The 20499-nt window shown below is 41.0% G+C and overlaps 1 protein-coding gene across 5 annotated transcripts in view; it reads right to left on the bottom strand.

The window, feature by feature from the left end:
• Positions 1-20499, bottom strand: part of BABAM2 (BRISC and BRCA1 A complex member 2) — a 450034-nt gene that overhangs the window by 93500 nt on the left and 336035 nt on the right. For all 5 annotated transcript variants that reach the window (XM_032239490.1, XM_032239488.1, XM_032239489.1 and 2 more), the window contains exons 8-10: positions 8996-9095; positions 4932-5002; positions 1897-1979 (exon numbers count right to left, since the gene is read on the bottom strand). In XM_032239490.1, the coding sequence (XP_032095381.1) occupies positions 1897-1979; positions 4932-5002; positions 8996-9095 (254 nt within the window). The remainder of the gene's footprint in view (positions 1-1896; positions 1980-4931; positions 5003-8995; positions 9096-20499) is intronic.

The raw sequence follows: 20499 nt of genomic DNA, 5'->3' as shown, positions 1-20499 counted from the left end.
CCAGGTCCCTTTTGAGCTGGGCTAGGGGAATCACACCAGACAACTTTCCCAAGTCACAAGAGATATTAATAAATTATGGAAACAATCAAGATCTGGCATTGGGTCATCAGGTTAGAGAAAGACTCACTGGGACCAGGGTAGTAAGGTAAAGTGAATACAGCAAATAGGAAGTGAGATTTCACAAAGGAATTAAGCCTCAGAATGCCAAACCAAAGCAAGGACATATACAGGTATTGATCGACTTACCACCTATACAACATACGACCATTCGACTTTACGACCACAATTGCTAGCCATGACTGCTCCGCATCTGGCAGCACAAACGTTGCCCAGCTGGGCGTATGACAGTGCGGACCAGCTTCTGGCAGCACTACCATTTCTGCATACACCATTTCAACTGTACATATAGCCTACTCAACTTATGACCAAATCGTGTTTCGACCGGTCCGCGGTCCCGACCGTGGTCGTAAGTCGAGCACCAGCTGTAATGTCAGAATCAAAAGTGGTGGCAGCAGTATCAGTGGTAGGCTCAGATCAGCAGGGCCATCGAAGACAATGAGCAAAGAGGAGGTTGCCAGGAGCCCTTGACTATGAGGCTTCCTCCTCTACCTGGCCCCACGCTGTCGGTTATGGTGGAGACAAGGTGCATGACACCTTGAAAAGTGGTGATTGTTGGGCAACACCTAAAGGCAGAGAAGCCCATCTCCTTACAACTGTAGCCTATGCTCAATGATCTCTATATGAATTATACCATGATAAAGTTTTACTTAGAGGTTTTCTTCTTTCTGCCACTATAGATGTTTTTTGGTTTCTGCCCTTACTATCTGTTGGTGTGAAATCAGGCAGAAAAATGAACTTAAGAACTATTTTAACTGAAGCAAATCACAATGAAGAAGGTAAATCTGCTGTGGAAGAAAAATCCCTTAAAGTCACTATCTTTATACTGTCTGATGCCTTGGTTAAATACAACCAAAGTTATTCCTCCTGCAATAGTTTATTAAGGCATAGGGTAAGTTCTAAAAGCAGTGGGTTTGAGTGAAGTCAATTCAAACCCACTGCTTTTCTCTAACTCAAGCTGGGAAAGATAGCTCCTTTGCCTTGGCCTGAAGACTGAACGTTGTACATACCAAATTACTACAGAGTGAAGGTCTGAGTTGACTTACAACTTGAACCTGACTCCATGGGTCACTGGTTCTTACATAATCAGCAAATAAAAATACTCTATCTATCAAGAGAAAGCTGGGTCAATGTTCATGGACTGACTGAATAATATGTGACAACGACCATTAAATATGCCTACTGTGCAAAAGAACGTCAAGAAATGACGTTGCGGATGCATTAAAACGTTGCCCCGTCTTTAAGTTATGATTACATTTTATCAAAGTTTTAGACTTTTCATTTCATAGGGATGATAACCAAATGATCATAGCAGGTATGTCTCCAATAATCCTAAAAGTCTTGAGGCCTGATACTGAAAAGATAATCTGAAACAGAAATCTGTTTAGGGTAGGGTTTCTCTAGATTGGCAATACTGACATTTTGGGTTCAATAATTTTGTGTGTGTGTGTGAGGGGCTGTCCCATGCATTGTAGGATGTTTAGCTGCATCACTGACCTCTACCCATTAGATGCCAGTAGCAAACCCCCACCCCCTCAGTTGTAACAATTAAAAATGTTTCCAGATTTTGCCAAACATCCTCTGAGGTGCGTAATCGCTCCAGTGGTTGAGAACCACTGGTCTAGAGATATTTTCTCTTTAAGATCACACAATAAATATACATACACCACAGTAAAAGGAACCAAGACAGGTTACAAAAGGCTCTTGTACTGATTATTACATGTGGCTTAGGACATTTAAAAATGTATGCTGACATGCTGGCAGCAAAAGTATACTCACTGTGTACAAGAAAACAAAAATCTTTCCACATCAGCAGCAGAGTGAGTTTTGTAAAGCCTTCTGCATCATATTCCACGACACCTCTAAGTAATAAAAACATACACACACAAACAAAAAAAGAACCCTCATAAAAATAAGGTATAAAAGTGATGAAACCAAGTAATGAATATATTCAAGAAGTCAGGGTTATTGACTCTGAGATGGATTTAAGGCAAATGAGGATTAATGCGGGAAGGGACTGGGGTTTGAAATGGCAGTATCTAGGTTTAGGTCACAGCTTTGCCACTGACTGTCTACTACGACCTCAGGCAAATCACTTAACCTTTGCAGCCTCAGTTTCCTTACCTGCAAAACAAGTATGAACATATTTGCAAAATTCATTACAGGATTGTGAAAAACTAGTAAGATGAATCATAAAATACTATACAAATGTTAGTTATTACATTAATTATGAGTAAAAGGACATATTAATAAATCAAGTCAGCAATGACACTATAATGCCAAATGTCAGCATACTACCTGTACAGTGATTACGTCTGACTTTCACTGGGCACTAGACAGCAATACGTGATGATACTATTACTAAATCTAGTATTATATATTACTTTGCTTCCAAAGTATGTGGAATCCTTTCCCTTGTGTCCTCCCCGTCCCCCCTCCTCCCCACTGGGCTCAAGGCAAAGTAGCAACATTAGACGGGTAGATGCTGGGATCAGGAGGGGGGATGCACACGTCCTGTGTCAAAAGAGAACATCCCCTGACCACCAAAGGTACCAGGTGGAATTCTGTAGCTTCACCTCATCCATTTCCCTTAAGAGCTGGGAACCTGGGGGATGTTGCCATACTGTGACAATACTAACCACACTAAGGACAGATAAAATTTTCTTTCTCATCCATACAAGGAGGACTCTGCTGTCCTTAGAGATGCCTTATCCCTGACCAGACCAGGCCAATCAGGCCACTGATATTGATGCCAGCCCAGTTTAAGTGCAAAGGAACAGTGACACCCTTGTAAAGGTAAAAGAACTAAGATGCTGAAGGCTAAGTGATCTGCTACAAAATGGTTGGTATATCATTCAGATCCTAACTCAACAATTCTAGTCATTAGTTGATATTTCTCTCTATGAATTTATTGATTTATTTAATTTAATTTAATATATATATATATTTTTTGAGACACAGTCTCACTCTGCTGCCCAGGCTGGAGTGCAGTGGCATGATCTTGGCTTACTGCAACCTCTGCCTCCCAGGTTCAGGCAATTCTCCTGCTTTAGCCTCCTGAGTAGCTCGGATTATAGGCACCTGTCACCATGCCCAGCCAATTTCTGTATTTTTTAGTAGAGACAGGGTTTCGCCATATTGGCCAGGCTGGTCTTGAACTCCTAACCTCAGGCAATCCACCTGCCTCGGCCTCCCAAAGTGCTGGGATTACAGGTGTGAGCCACCGTGCCTGGCCTCTCTATGAATTTATAATTAGCCCAATAATGTTATAGTGCTGACAGTGAAACACTTTAGGTCCTGCACCCCATAGGCAAAGATAAGTATGTAATCTTTTTAAGTATATTACTATACTACGTGCATAATAAAACATACACAAAAAAGAGTGCACTAAAAAACAATGAGATTTGAAAGCAAATGTAAATGTAATTTTCATAGTTTTCTTGTATTCCAATAGAGTGAACTGTGTAACTCCTGGGGTGTGTGTACTCCATTTTGGAGGTCACTGTGCTGGTTTCTTCATGTTCAATTATATATACCAAAGATCTTACTCAGAAATAAGACCAGTGGTATTACTTACTAACCACTGTTGTATCAAATGTACTTCCTCAAAATGTTCACAAATAAAGCTGAGAAAAATCTTAAGTATTAAAGACTCGTGTGAGAAACAGTCATAGTATTTGGGTATTGACACTTCTATTTTGGACAAATGAAAAATTCCTTTATGGGAATGAAAAAAATGTCTTAAAATTGGTTCGAGGAGTCAGAAATTTTCTTATAATTGTGCCACCGTTTGAAAATTATATCCCAGAGGGTGACAAATCCTTTTTTTTTGGTTTCATCTTCTCTTCTCTATTCCTAATTTCCTTTTTTCCTAATTTCTTTATTTACTTATTTAAAATTTTAATTTTATATTACTAGATATATTTGTATATTTATAAGCCTTCTGTGGAATAAGGTGGGCTATCATCAGGCTGTTTAAACCCTTAGTGCCTAGTTACCCACAATGGGTAGAATGTTCCACCTTCTAACGAGCATGAGGAAAATACATTCCCTCTTCCACTGAGCCAAGCCCAAGGAGAAGCTTGATCAGGCCTCTGATTTATTTAAGGAAACAGGGCTGCAGGGCAGCACAGCCATGGGCAGCCAGAAGGAAAGGGCAAAGGCACAGGGATGGTGGAGCCGGCAGAGCTCACGGTGTCACAGGCTTCCCTCTCCCATCTTGGTGCTTGCTTTCAGCTCCTAACCTCAAGTATGAGTCACTCCTTTTATATTAAATGCTGGATTTCCTCCCCAAATCTGTGTGGCACTGCTGGCAAATGGAGTCCTGTCAGGAAACCTGAGTCCTGGGGAAATGGGATTCCTGCCCTGGCTCCACTTCTTCTAGGGGTGTGACTTCCATTGGGCTACTGAACTTACTGCAATTTCTGAAGAATGACACATTCTTCAACAGAATATGTCAGTGATGCCCACCTGGTTCACCCCATGGCCACTGTGAGGGCATGGAGGTGAGGGTGCTGTGTAAATTGTAGGGAGTTCTACAAGTGACTGTTACCACCATTACTACTGTTGTGTTCAGGGCTGTCCTCGCTGCTGCTCTAGGGAAGGCATTTGATTCTACCATTTGCCAAAGAATACAAAAAAGAAGGGGATCCTGGGAGCATTGGTAAAAACGGCATACCAAAAAGGATCAAAGTGGCATTAAAAAGATATCATGTGTAAGAACTAAGTGCTATTTTCTTAATGAAGCCCCCGTGTTGAGGTTATCAGCAAGTGAGGGCATCACTGGTGTATCATTTAAACAGGGCAGAACTTACGTGCCAAAGTGACTGAGGAAAGCAGCAATATACTCTCTTCTTTTGTGATATCCTTGAATCACGTACTGCACCTGGAATAGAAACCCAAAGCTGAGAAGCGGAGTGGGAAGCTTTTAAAGGCTTTATTATAAAAAATTTCAAAGATTCAGAGAAGCAGAAAGAATAGTAAAGTGAACACCCGTATCCCCACTACTTACATTCAACAACTATGACTATTGTGCCTACTTGCTTCCTCCAGCCATCCATCTACCTATCAACTTATCAATCAACATTTCAGAGGAAATGAGAGACATCATGACAGTTCACCCCTAAATATTTCAGTATATATCTCTAAAAAATAAGACTTTCTTCTACATAACCACAATACTATTATTATACTCAAAAAACTTAGCAATCAGTCTCTGAATTAATCTAGTACCCTGTCCATTTTCAGAATTTCCTAATTGTCCCCAAAATGTTTTAATTTTTATTGTTTACTTTGAAAACAATTTCTTGAGATGGAGTCTTGCTCTTGTTGCCCAGGCTGGAGTGCAATGGCGCGATCTTGGCTCACCGCAACCTCCACCTCCTGGGTTCAAGCAATTCTCCTGCCTCGGCCTCCCAAGTAGCTGGGATTATAGAAGCCTGCCACCATGCCCTGCTAATTTTTCTACTTTTACTACAGACACCATTTCCCCATGCTGGGCAGGCTGGTCTCAAACTCCTGACTTCAGGTGATCAGCCTGCCTTGGCCTCTCAAAGTGCTGGGATTACAGGTGCGAGCCACTGTGCCTGGCCCAAAATGTTTTTTAAAAAGGAGTGTACAATTAAGGATCAGCCATTTGTTTTTAATGCCTTTTAAGTTTCTAAATCTAGAACAAATAGTACCTCCTTGAGTGTGAGTATGCGTGTGCCTGCATGCACATAATATGACACTGACTTTTCAAGTAAATTGGGCTATGTCCAGGTGCAGAGGCCGACGCCTGCGGTGCTTTGGGAGTCTGCAGTACTTTGGGAGAATTACTTCAGGCCAGGAATTCAAGACCAGTCTCAGCAACGCAGCCAGGCCTCATCTCTGCAGAACACGAAAGAAGTCAGCTGGGTGTGGTGATATGCACCTATAGCCCCAGCTACTTGGGAGGCTGAGGCAGGAGGAACACTTGAGCCCGGGAGTTCAAGGCTGCACTGAGCTTAGATGGCACCACTGCACTCCAGCCTGGGTGACCTCATCTCTTTAAAAGAGCAAGACCTATCTCTTAAAAAAAAAGAAAAAAAGAAAAGAAATTGGACTAGTAGTCTTATAGAAGATCTCAACTCTGTTTTCTTCCTTTTTCTTTTACTCTCTGTATTTCCTATAAATTAGAAATTAGAGCTCAAGGGTGATTAGTTCCAGGTTGAACATTTTTGGCAAGAAAACTTCCTAGACAATACTGGGCTTGATCACTTGGCTAAGGTGATGACAGCCAGACCACTCCATTGAAAGGGGATGCTCCCTCTGTCACAGTGAATTGTCTATGGACATACCTCCTGAAGTATGGAAAGACCTAGTTTCCCAACCTTTCACCTAATGGTTTTTGTATTTATTGGAGATCCTTGTCTGAATCAATGATTTCATTATGGATTGCAAAATAATGATTTTTGAATCCCATCATTCCTTTTGCCTACATCAGCTGACAATCTCTGTCGAGAGCTTTCTCTCATCAAATGGGGTTCTTTGGTTACCTTGAGCTCCTATTAAAAAAAAAAACAGAATAATGTTTCTTTCTTTTTAGAATTCTAATATTCAGAATAAGGAGTATTACAATAGGAGATTTTATTTTGCTTTGCCGTTTTATATGCCTCATTATCACCGAATGACAGTTTCTATTAAAAAAAAAAATTGCGAACTCATTAAGCTAGGCATCTGAAAGTTAGTCATTTACCCACTGGCTTCTAACACGAAAACACATTCCTTATAATGTTTTCATGATGGCTAGAAGAAACAGTGGGAAGGAGAGACCCCCAAAATTGTTTATATTGGCTATAGCCACGCTGAGTTTTCATAGCTAACAAAAGCTCAAGATAAAGTGCTTGAAATAACCTTGACACAATTGGTACTGATAGCCATGTTGTACCCTTTAAATGTAAAACAATTCTATTTATATAATAGGGGTTTATGTCAATTTATAAAAACAGTGCTTACTTTGCAGGCTTAATGCAGGATCAGAAGTGTTATTTTGGGAAAAGAAAAACAGATGATAAGTTTGCTTAAGTGGCTTTGTTTAAAAAGGGGGATGAAAACAGTTCTGTATACTTGATTTTAAAAACAGAAAACCATTTTAACAGAAACCCACAACAAAACTGGCTATAAAGATAGATTCCAATATAATTATGGAAATTCATTTGAAGAGATTGTTTCTAAAAGCAGCCCATACTGTCCTCATTTGTGGCAAACAGAAGAACACCATTTTCAAAAGACAAGTAAAATTAATGAAAGGAAACCAGATAAGAAAAATTGACTGATTCTGACATTTCTGGGAAAATGGTATTATAATTTTTTTGAGGAAAATGTATGACTAGAAATTAATATCCATTGGAGAGCTTTAAAAAGGCTTTTCTTCTCTGTTTTGGAAGGCCAAATTTGCATTTTTCTCCATAATTCTGCAACACAGATTTGAAGGCAGTGCAAAGCCCCAGAATGTAAATAAGAATTCTGTCCTCTGATCAGTTCTGCAGTGGGGCAGAGGCTGGGGGAATTTGGTCTGATGAGAAGCAACCCCTGCCTGAGTGTTAAAGCCTGGAGTCTGTGCCAGGCCCACAAACTGCAGAGTTGCCAGATTTTAGTTTCTCTGACATTTGAAAAATAATACTGAAGCTTTTGAAATATTATTGTACTTTTAAACTATTTTCTATATAGAAATGAGCTATCTTTTGAGTGAAAGAGACAAAAGATCTATTTTCCAAGCCAATGTGAACAAGTCAACAGGAGCAAAGAAAATTGCACTCTGGCACTTAAACAAACTGAGTCACAGTCCACGTGGGAGAAGAAAGAGGGTCAGTGTTGCTTGTGCATCAGTATCGCTAGTTTTCAGCTAAATACACAGGCTGGACATTAACAAGTATATTCTTACACTTTTTGGAAATGTCTGACAATAACCGTTAGAGTAGGCTCAGCTACTTGCTAATGTAATGGCTCCTTTATGTAGCTAAGAGAAGCCTTAGGTCATCTGACTGAGTGCAAGACCAGCTGACTAGCTGGGCATGGTGGCTCATGCCTGTAATCCCAGCACTTTGGGAGGCTGAGGCCGGTGGATCACCTGAGGTTAGGAGTTCGAGAGCAGTCTGGCCAACATGGTGAAACTTCGTCTCTACAAAAATACAAAACATTAGCCAGGTGTGGTAGTGGAAGCCTGTAATCCCATCTACTCAGGAGGCTGAGGCAGGAGCATGGCTCGAACCTGGGAGGTGGAGGTTGCAGTGACCCGAGATCGCGCCACTGCACTCCCACTTGGGAGACAGAGTGAGGCTCTGTCTCAAACAAACAAAATACCAGCTGACTTGGGAATCTTGCCCCTAGGCGCAGGGCTCTAGTGAACTGCTCCCAGATATGACAAGAAGAATCAAAGTCTGACTATTAAAAAGTGAGGTACAGAAACATAGAGAGAGATGAAGGCAGTTTTAAACAATTACTCTGGTATCAACTAGTGGCAAACACATGCACACACACATGCATGTACTAGATAATTGGGAAGCAATGGGGTTCCAAAGTTGTAAAGTTTTAAAGTTTAAGAAGATGCAAGATCTGACAAAAACTTAGGGTAAAGGAAATTCAAGAAATAGGGGACTTAAATCTCAGGTATAAAGTTAAGAGATTAAGATAAGACTGGAACAGGAGGTCAGATTCCCTAGAAAAGGAAGAAGGAGGACAAAGAAATAGGGAGAGAAACGGATGAACTGTAATTGATAGTAGGAAGGGCAGTTGTCAGATGGAGGCTGAATCTGAGCAGACGGTCTAAGAAGGATGGAGCATGCACAATGATTTTGGGTACATGGTGAACTGCAGGAAGGAATCTCACAAGAGGGACGAGTCGGAGACTTCCTTTTACCTTGTTGGTGAGCAGGTGGCATACTTGAGGAACGTAATCAATGAGACATCCTCCTCCTGGAAAGGCTGGGATATGAAGAGCTGAGGAGCCTCCAAGTGCACTGAAAGGACAAGAGTACAATGGACACTTCTCTTAGGGCTCAAGCAACCTTGGAAATGATACCCCCAAGCAGACTTGGCTTTTCTCAACAGAATCTGGCCACCAACTGCCCAGGTTAATGATGATGGGTATATGGGCTTCACTTTATGATTACATCTCTGTATTTTAATTCATTTTATTAAATCAGCATGTTTGCATTATACATCACTGATATCACACAACAGCACAAATTAGAAAATTTTGATTGGCATGGGCAAATGTCTTACCAACATTAATGGGCTGTAGGCATTATTGAAACATACATTTTTATACTCTTCATTATGCCCAATTCATTGCTGGGCACAGATAAGTTATTCATTAAACACTGTAACTGAACTAAAATGAATTGATGCAACACTGTAGCAGAGTACTAAAGAGACTGGTTCTACAGCTTATTGGCCATTACCTTGTATTCCAAAAGGCATACAAGAAGGTGCAGTCTAAACAAGAAGGTACAGTCAATAATCATTGATCCGAGCACTAAGATACAATGTTGATTCAGAAACAGTTTCCAAAACTTTCAGAAATTCCTTTTCTCAGGCTGGGCATGGTGGTTCATACCTGTAACGCCAGCACTTTAGGAGGCTGAAGCAGAAGGATCACTTGAGGTCAGGAGTTTGAGACCAGCCTATCCAACATGATGAAACCTCATCTCTACTAAAAATACAAAAATTAGCTGGGCGTGTGGTGATGGGCACCTATAATCCCAGCTACTCAGGAGGCTGAGGCAGGAGAATCGCTTGAACCCAGGAGGCAGAAGTTGCAGTGAGCCAAGATCACGCCGCTGCACTCAAGCCTGGGTGATACAGCGGGACTCAGTCTTAAAAAAAAAATTCTTTTTTTCAGTTTAAATTAGCCAGCATACAATTATTTAAAAAAATTGTTCAGAACTTTAAAGCATACATTTCATTTACTGCCCTTAACCTTTACTTCATCTTCTTTCCTGCACTCACTTTCCTTTTGCTTTAGTTTTTCTTTTCTTAATTTTATTTTAATGCATATATTTCTATAAGCCCTAAACTCTCTCTGTAATATGATGGGATATTTTTAAAAATCCCTAAAATCCCTTAATGTTGTGATTACTTCTTACTGGTGTAATTATTTATTTATAATGTTGGATTATTGTCCAAGACTCCACACTTACAAGGTTTTAAGTGGAAGAAAAAGGCGTGACAATAACTGCCTAGAAAATCATTTCTAAAGAGTTCTGGGTATCTGGGTGCAGTGGCTCACGACTATAATCCCAGTACTTTGGGAGGCTGAAGTGGGCGAATCACTTGAGTCTAGGAGTTCAAGACCAGCCTAGGCAATATGGGAAGACTTTGTCTCTACAAGACATTTAAAAAATTAGCCAGGCAGGGTGTTGCACACCTGTAGCCCTAGCTACTTGGCAAACTGAGGTGGGAGGATCATTTGAGCCTGTAGGCAGAGGTTGCAGTGAGCTGAGATTGTGCCTGCGCCCTGGGCTGGGCGACAGAGTGAGACCCTGTCTCAAAACAAACAAACAAACAAACAAACAAACAGAGTTTGGGGCAGTCTGACTCAGTCTAGGGTTTGTGATACAAGGATTATGTGTGTGAATGTGCATATATATGTATAAAACACTACTAAAAGGACTCCAAATCCATCCTGTCTTCCTGTTGACCACAGATTTCTGAAATTAATTTTCCTGGTAAAAAAAAATTTTGTGTTTGCTCATGGAAATAAAAAATCTAAATGAACAAAATCTCGAGTGACACAAGGAAGTCAAGGTGGAGTGGAAATATTGACTTTTTCTACTCAGATGTTACCTAGAAGCACAACTCTGACAACTGAGAAAATTATAAGACAGTGTTTGACTAAGTATGACATTAATGAATCATCTGCATTCCGCAACTGCACAGAATCAGCAAGACCATCATTTCCTTTTGCTACTCTTGGAGTAGGCCTTGCACTAGATTTAGCTTAAATTCTGAAGATGGCTAGGAAAATTCCTGTGACTTCCTATGAACAAGAGAAAGGCTTTCTGTCTTCTGTTTTTGTATGTACGAATTACACAGAAGGCACATATCTAACCAGAAGCTCTAATGATTTCATTAAGATAGAAAAATGATGAAGGAAAAAGAATCTATAGTACAAGAAAAACAAATACAATATTTATGTCCTGTAGCTACTGGTGGAATATCTGTACAACGTAGACAATGGCAAGATCTAAACTATTCATAGCTCACTTAGAGGAACAATCCTTGGCATAATAAAATTCCAAAAAAGAAAACAATTTTGATGATTCCCTGAAGCTGACAGTAATAGGCTTTGACTTATATAAAATATTACAAGAGAAGTCTTTAATCAGTCATTAAATTATATACAAGGAAGGAAAACAGTCTGAGTAATCCTCTAAACTCTCTCCCTCTCTCTGCTTGGATTGTGTGATTCTGAAATACAGCCGTTAGACAAAAGTTACCTATAATGTTGGAGAGAAGCAGAGGTGTGAAAAGATCCAAAAAACTAGCTGTTCACTGCCAGGCCCACGTTTCCACACCCTGCTTCTGTCACTACCAAGAACTAACACGTGTTGCTAGGTACTTTGTCACATTATCTAATTTAATGTTTTCCATAGTTCAAAGAGGTAAGAAGAATCATTGTAATTTTACATGTGAAAAAAATTGAGGCTCAGAGAACAGAAAATACACCTAGGTTCACACAACTGGACAGAGGTAAAACCAAGATCTGAACACAGGTTTGCCATGAGTTCAGGCTGTTTCTGCTGAAATAGGTGACTTCCCTAAAAAGAGGGGGATTTTAATCACAAAAGACTACAGGGATGGGAAGAAACAGTGGGTCTGGTTATCAGTGAGCCAGGCCAGCATGCCAGCATGATGAAGGCTTCAGACCGTCACCTAAGTAGACACTTGTGATGTACGGCTCATCTCCCTTTACAGTTTACCACACAGCAGCAAGGCAGGCACTCCTCTTAATTTTGTTCATATCTCAGTACTCTCCCACCCCAACCATCAAACAATCAGATTCATTTGATCTCAAATTTGGACCAGCCACTCTGGCAGGTCTAATTCTGAATGACTTAGTTGGCTGCCCAGGGCAAGCCTCAATAGGTGTAAAGCACTTCAGGTACTACGAAAGATAGTTTTAACTGAGAGTTTATTTTTTAAAGGATGTCATTTCACCCTGTATTTAACTCAGTAGTTTCTTAGCTTGTAAGGTACAAAATCTACATCCAGTGTCACACACTGATAAGTGCTGCTGATTCATGTATAAATATCCGCCTCATCGGTAAATATTTAACAGGCCTGCTATAGCCTGAATACTGCCCTGATCATGCTGAATAAACGAAGTCAAGTGCCATGAAATACAAGAGTCATTATGTTTTTACAGGGTGCCAGATGGTGGTAAGGCCTTGTGATCTCTAATTCTTTAATATTCATGAATCCAAAAATATTGGACTGAGGATGTATAACAGGACATTCACCCTGTGCAGAGATTCCAGGGCTCACTCAAGACATTCCCAGGACTGCGGGGCTGGCTGAAGAGAAGGCAGGGCCTGACTAACCCACTAAGTGGCTGGGGAAGCATTATGAGGAGATGAAAGGGACCACGCAGTGTTGATACTTCTGAGCTGCAGAGCGGTGCGGTGAAGAAGCACAGGGAGAGGTAAACTGGTGTAGCAGGGGCTCCGGCTCAACTTGGGAGGAGAAAAGGGTGAAAACGGCTGTTCTGATGAGAAGGCACTTTCTACCCCTTCATGGAATAAAAGAAAACATGAAATAGAACTGAAGCTGAATCTGTGGATATAAATTGGAAGGACGAGGCCAGAGTTTTAAAAACCTTTCTCATGGTGGAGGTAATTAAATAGAGCAAAATGAAACCAGAAAAGCATTTCCACGTCAGTCTTATTGGCTCTAAAACTCAAATGTAAGAACTATCTATACTGAATGTATTAATTAATCCAAGTCTTTTCCATGCAAATGAAACTAATAGAGCCCTTTGCGATCTTTGCTCTGTCTGCAAATCATTGCGTCTCTCATACAGTTATGAGCCACATACAACATTTCAGTTAATGATGGACCCCATATATGAGAGTGGTTCATAAGATTACAATACCATATATTTACTGTACCTTTCCTATGTTTAGATATATTTAGATACACAGATACTTACCATTGTGTTATAACTGCCGATAGTATTCAATACAGTAACATGCTGTATAGGTTTGTAGCCCAGGAGCAATAAGCTCTACCAGAGAGCCCAGGCGTTTAGTAGGCTATACTATCTAGGTTTGGGTTGGTACATTCCATGATGTTTGCACAATGACAACACTGCCTAACGACACATTTCTCAGAACATGTCCTGGCCATTAAGCAATGCATGACTATACTGAAGACTTAACTTGGCTGCAGCGTGACAGCATAAAAGAATTGTTTTTATTTTGACATAGAAAAATGTGGGGAGTCAGCCTGTCGGAAAGCTTGACTTGGGACAATGGGGTTTGGTGTTGACCCATTATGAAACAGCAACTCCCCTTCCTCCCACGCGGGCTTTTACCTTACTGGTCAAATAAAATGAGCAAAACATAATTGTGACTAGAGAAAACTAGAAGGGTCAGTGATTCTCAATCACAATTCTTGCTTCTGTCAAGTTTTCTTTCTCTGGTTCTACTCAACTTTCTCATCAGTGCAGTGGGATAGCACCACTCTCAAAAAGACCTGGCCAGGTGCAGTGGCTGATGACTGCTCCAGGCACGAAGTTTGAGACCAGCCTGGGCAACATAGAGAGATCTCATCTCTAAAAAAATTAAAAATTAGCCAGGCATGATGGTATGTGCCTATAGTCCCAGCTACTCAGGAGCCTGAGGTAAGAGGATCACTTGAGGCCAGGAGTTGGAGGTTGCAATGTGCCATGATTGTACCACTGCGCTACAGCCTCGGTAACCGAGTGAGACTCTGTCTCTAAAGAAAAAAAAAAAAGAAGACATCTCTCTCAAAGCATTAGAATGGTTAGAGTACCAATTAGAGTTACATCAACACAAAAATAGCACCAAGCACTCCAGGAGAGACTTTACTCTAAAAGTCTCTGTCCAAGGGTCATGACAAAGTGTTGTTAGAGACACTTGGGTCATCTTTAGCATCCTGCTTTTTGCCCCTGAATTGGGTTCTCAGGGAGAGGAAGTTGACCTGGCTGCCTCCTCCACAATATGATTCAGGGGGCTGTTGGAAGTCAAAGCATGGAAACAGGAACTTCCAGGATAATAGAAACAAACAGCCTGTAGCCTCCAAGCTAAGAAATCCTAAGGCAATGTGTGCTGCCTTCAATCCAGTTCACAAACACTAACTGTAAGCCTAACTATATCAAAGGACTTGAGTTTCCCATTCTGAACACATAACTAGGGTACCAATGGCAAGTCCCTCCAAAGTAGAGGAATGCCAGGGACCTCAAGAATCTGGGGCCCTCTGTAATACCAGATGTTTCCTGGTGGCCTTCTAGGAGAGCCATCACCATGAAAATCATGTTATTTACTGAGTAATAAAAATAAAAAGTGCCCCAGTAGGGCACTTCATATCTCTAAACCTCACAATGACCCTGCCAAGTAGACCTAATTAGCCCCATTTACAGATGAGAAAACTGATGTTCTAAGAGTCTAAGTATCTTATCCAAGATAACCTAGCAAGTAAGTGGCAGAGGTGGGCTTGAACCCAGGTCTTTCTGGTTCCAAAGCCTATGTCCTTTGTCATTAGGAATTCTTTCACAGAAAGATGAAATAGAATTTTAAAACATCTAATCCCTACTAATATACTGAAATAGTAGAATAAGTGATTAAAATTATCTATAAAACATTTATCCATAAAATTAATCACCTTCTCATCTCACTTTTTATCATCTTAAAGATATCACAAGTCACAACAAGGTAACCTGGTGGGAGTAAAAAAAAACCTCATTCATAGTTCTGAAAACCCAGAAGAACATAAATATTAAACTAAGGAGAGGCTGCTGCTTCCTCCTCCTCCTCCTCCTTCTCTTCTTCTTCTTTTTCGAGACAGGGTCTTGCTCTGTTGTCTGTGCAGTGGTGTGATCATGGCTCACTGCAGCCTCAACTTCCCAGGCTCAGGTGATCCTCCCACCTCAGCCTCCTGAGTAGCTGGGATCACAGATGTGTACCACCATGCCTGGCTAATTTTTTTGTATTTTTAGTAGGAAAGGAGTTTCACCATGTTGTCTGGGCTGGTCTCAAACTCCTGGGTTCAAGCAATCTGCTGCCTTGGCCTCCCAAAGTGCTGGGATTATAGGCGTGAGCCACCATGCCTGACCTTGTTTTGTTTTCTAGCTAAAATTTTTTTCTAGCAAAGCATTTTCTAGACTTGTTGTTATCTCTCAACTTATTTTACAGGTTCAACTTTGAGCCATCTCAAGAGTGTCAATCCTTCAGTTACACAAAATCAGGGTGTAATTCCATATGGAAAAAATTTCAATGAGTACAAGAAGACAAGAAAATAAAAGACAGGAGATCAGAAACACGAGTTAAGTATATGAGTGGAAGGAAATCTATATATTCACACTGAATCGAGGCTCATGGAAGCATCGATGCAGGTTTGACCACATTACATTTGTGACTAATCTAACATTTCTACTAAACACACTTTATAGCATACGTAAGGTCTCTGTGAGAGCATTGTATTCCACTTTTTGTCTCTTACTTTTAAAAGGATATATAAAAATGGAAATGTCCCAAGACAATGACAACTAGATTCAGCACTCAGAAAACATTCCTGCTTGGAGCAAAGTCTAAAAAAGTTGAAATTGCTAAGTTAAATTTAAATAACTTTAAATAAAATACAGCATTATTAAGGAGAGTAATTAAAAATATGGGCCGGGCGCGGTGGCTCACACCTGGAATCCCAGCACTTTGGGAGGCCAAGGCAGGTGGACCACTTGAGGTCAGGAGTTCAAGGCCAGTGGGGCCAACATGGTGAAACCCCATCTCTATCAAAAATACAAAAACTAGCCAGGTGTGGTGGTGACCTCTGTAGTCTCAGCTACTTGGGAGGCTGGGGCAGGAGAATCGCTGGAACCTGGAGGGCAGAGGTTCTAGTGAGCTGAGATGGCACCACTGCACTCCAGCCTAAGTGACAGAGCGAGACACCATCTAAAAAAAAATATGAAGGCATACTACTATATGGATAATTTTGATCAGCTGTTCTCTGATTAGGCACAGTATAAATGAAGAGTTTAAAGGGCATTAAGAGGAATTTGGTTGGTAAATGAATTCTCCACAGAACACAGTAGTGAATAACTCCATCTACTAAGTACCAATGCATCATGTCCTATATCAAGTGCTTTTCCTCTACGATATCATCTACTCTTCATATCAACCTATGACAGATGTGTTATTCCATCTTGCAGATGAGAGCACGGGAACTTCAGAGAAGCTAAAGAACCTCTCTAAGGTCATGTAGGTGGTGAATGACAAAGAGGCATCGAACCCCAGGTCTCTCTCACCTAAATCCACCCCACTCTCAGGTCTCTGGTTGTCCCTTTTGTGACTTCTATGTCCTTATCTGCATACTTGACATCTGGTTCCACATGTGTCTTGGGTGTTTCAGCAGATGCCTGGGCTGATCCAAGTCCTTGAGGGTGTTTCCAGGAATATTTATTAAACTTATTTTGGTACCTGAACTGAAGTGATTAGTTCAGGGCCAGAGGACTTGGTAGACACTTTCCAGTAGAAAGAAGGTGGAATGCAAGCAAAGTACTTTACGTTTAAAAAATGCAAAAGAGGAGACTATTGTAATTGCAAACAAAATATGTCCAATGGCATGAACATTAACGAAGTCTTTGTTCAGAAATGTGTTTTGTAAGTTTGTTAACATCTCAAACAAGCCTTTAAGAGGGCAGTAATCTTAACAGATGTCCACCATCAGGATTTTGTTAGCATATGGAAAAGCATTGTAAGTAAGCCCCCCAAAGCGAAAATGGACTTAGCAGATGTTGTTCTAAGAGTTGGTATAACTACTTCTAATGATGCCCAGTATCATTAGATACAAGACACGTAAAGGGTAAGAGGAAGAAAAGGTTTTTTTCTCTTGTTGCATCTTGATTCCAGGCCTACTACCTGCCATTGATTCCATTACAGTTTCTTTCTTTCTTTTTTTCCTTTCTTCTTCTTTTTTTTTTTTTTTTACGGAGTTTTGTTCTTGTTGCCTAGGCTGGAGTGCAATGGCGTAATCTCGGCTCACGGCAACCGCCATCTCCTGGGTTCAAGCGATTCTCCTGCCTCAGCCTCCTTAAGTAGTTGGGATTAGGAATGCACCACCACGCCTGGCTAATTTTGTATTTTTAGTAGAGACAGGATTTCACCATGTTGGCCAGGCTGGTTTCGAACTCCTGATCTCAGGTGATCCTTCTGCCTTAGCCTCCCAAGTGCTGGGATTACAGGTGTGAGCCACTATGCCTGGTTCTCTTGCAGTTTAAGAAGTGAAACTTTTTAAAAAATCAGTGGTCAGGGATGAATTTACTATGAGTTTATTATGAATGTACAACTTTGAAACGCCAACGAATGGCTTTACTGCTTTTAAATAGGTACGGGTTACTTTTCCTATAAATTACCTTTAAAACATTTCCCCTGGGGAAAAAAAATCAGTGCATACAATAATTATCCTAGATTACACCTACAAACATGTTCTAACTCCTTCTCACTGTACACAGGTTTTAATGATGGTCAAATAAAGATGTAGAAAATAAAAAACCTTCTGCCTTTCCGGGACACAGAAGAGTAGCTACCTGATTTCTGTTAACTGGTATTTACTAAAAGCTCAGGCACATAAACAGCACAAGGTAACTTCACGCACACATCACTGGTTCCTGTGTTCAAGGAGCCAATCTGCAGGTAGCTAAAGCTTGACTTGCACACGAAAATGAAAAGATACCGGAAGGTGAGATTAGCACAGGTTTCCAAAGAGCTCTTTGCTTGAGTTGTTACAACAGATTTACAAAGTAGGTAGCAAGTGTCAATATACTCATTGCAGAGAGAAGAAAAAAAACCTGAGGCTTGAGATGGATGATGTGTCCAAGCTGGAAACAGTAGAATTGGAATTGTAATCTTTCTCTGTAACTGGAAGTTTCATGTTTGCTTAAGAATAATCTGGGGGGCGGGGCTTGTTAAAAACTCAGATACCCAGATCCCACCCCAAAGAAGGCAATTTACCAGGTTCATTCAGCAGCAGGTCGGAGGTGAGACCTGGGAATGTGCATGCTCACCTATTCCTTAAGGGACGCAGATGGTCATTACATCGCAGTTTGAAAAAATACTGCTCTAGACCTCACGCAATGATGCACAACTGGGGCTGGAATGGGAAGGGGTGCGGTCAACGCAAATGAGCCTCCCATCTCTGACTGACTACTTGAAGGGCACTGTGGACAACAGGAAGGTAAAGAAAACACAGATCTGCTCTTAAGGTCTAGTATGGGAGATAAGACATTTATGGAAACAACCTAAGGTGGTTTCTGCTAGATGTGTACAAGGGTAAAATGAAGCGTGGTTATATTCAGGTAAACAGAAGGCAAGGCAAGCAAGCAGTCAAATCAAAACTGAGGCTGAAGCAAGAAGACAGAGACACTACTTAACAAGGCAGGGCAATGGATCAAAGGCTAGGATCTCAATGTGGATGGCAGACCATGGGTCCTGGACCACACTAAGCAGCTTTTGGCCCAGTGAGAAAGGTATATTTCATATTTCAAGCTGTCCAGGGTGCCTACTGGTCAGGTGTAGCTACCTAAAGAGGAAGCAAGAAGAACAGGGGTAGATCCTGATGCAATGCCAATGATGAACTGAAAAGGAAAGAAAATGTGAGGTCAAAAAAATGAAAGTTCTGTTTAGTCATAAGGTGAGAGATGTCCTAGAGATTAAAAAAAAAAAAAAATCTGGGCTTTGGGCTTTGAGATCGAATCTCAGTCAGGTTCACTGCTAAGATTTCTCCTTTACCCTAACAAATTCTAAATGTATCTCTCTGGCTCAGACCTTTTTGGAACTCAGGACTTGCATAGCCCACTGCCCTCTCCCCACTGCCACTGGTTGTTAAAAATGCACCTCAAACTTAACCTGCTCATCAGCAAACCTGCCCCCAAAACCTATTGCTCCCATATCCATCTCATCTCAGAAAATAGCAGCTTCTATCTCTTGGTTCCCAGACCAAAAACCTCAGTCATCATTGACTTCTTTCCCTCACACCCCACAATCAATTGTCCTGATTGGCCTAAGAGGCACCAGCTGACAGCAGGGCTCAGAGCCTACCAGAACTTCTTATTGGGATTAAAACCTCCCTGGATAAAGCTGGGGTGATTTCTACCTCAGGGCACTGACCCAGTTCTCCTGCTGTTCCTTCTGCTTGGAACTCTCTTCCCAGTCATCTGTCGGGTGGGCTTCCTCACCTGCTTCAGGTCTTGCTGAAATGTCCACTTCTCAGTGAGGCTTCCTGAACCATCTATTAACATAACCCCTTTCTATCTCTGACACTTGGTCTTCTGTATTATATTTTTCTCTGTGGCATATGACATTCTACATGTATTCGTTCATCACCTCCCCCCACATGAGTTCTCACTAGAATAAAAGCTCCTCCAGAATGAGGATCTGCATCTGTTTTGGTCACTTTTATAATCTCATTATTCTTGCCAAGAACAATGCCAAGTATATTAGGCACTTAATAAATATTTGTAGTATGAAAGTCCAGTGAATATAGGAAAAGATATGGAAGTCAAATTTCTAAATGGACATTAAAAGCCAATAAATGTATATATCTTTATGGAAATAGTTATTATAGAAAAGCAAGGTTTAAGGGTCTTGGAAAGGGATTGGCAAACTTTTTCGGTAAAAGGCCAGGTAGTAAATATTGTCATCTTTGCATCCATAATGCCTGTATTGCAACTAATCAGCTCTCTTGCGGAAGTGCAAAAGCAGCCACAGATGATGTGTACATGAATGAGCATGGCCGTGTTCCAACAAAATTTTGTTTATGGAAACTAAAATTCCAGTTTCATGGAATTTTTGCGAGTCACGAAGCATTATTATTTAAGTATTTTTCTAACCATTTAAAAAATGTAAAAGTCATTCTTAGCTGTGGACTGGATTTGGCGAGGAGGTTTTAGTTTGCTGACTTTGGATCTAGGATTATAGGAATATTTGACAGATGCTGAAAGAAGGAAAAGTGCTGGGCGCAGTGGCTCACGCCTGTAATCCCAGCAGTTTGGGAGGCCGAGGCGGGCAGAACACCTGAAGTTGGGAGTTTGAGACCAGCCTGACCAACATGGAGAAACCCTGTCTCTACTAAAAATACAAAATTAGCCAGGCGTGGTGGTGCATGCCTGTAATACCAGCTACTCAG

The sequence above is a fragment of the Sapajus apella genome, unplaced genomic scaffold (genome assembly GCF_009761245.1).
Source record: "Sapajus apella isolate SASKATOON/1434 unplaced genomic scaffold, GSC_monkey_1.0 scaffold44, whole genome shotgun sequence".
Taxonomy (NCBI): Eukaryota; Metazoa; Chordata; class Mammalia; order Primates; family Cebidae; genus Sapajus; species Sapajus apella.
The sequence above is the reverse complement of the archived record's forward strand: the minus strand, read 5'-3'. Positions and strand labels throughout refer to the sequence as shown.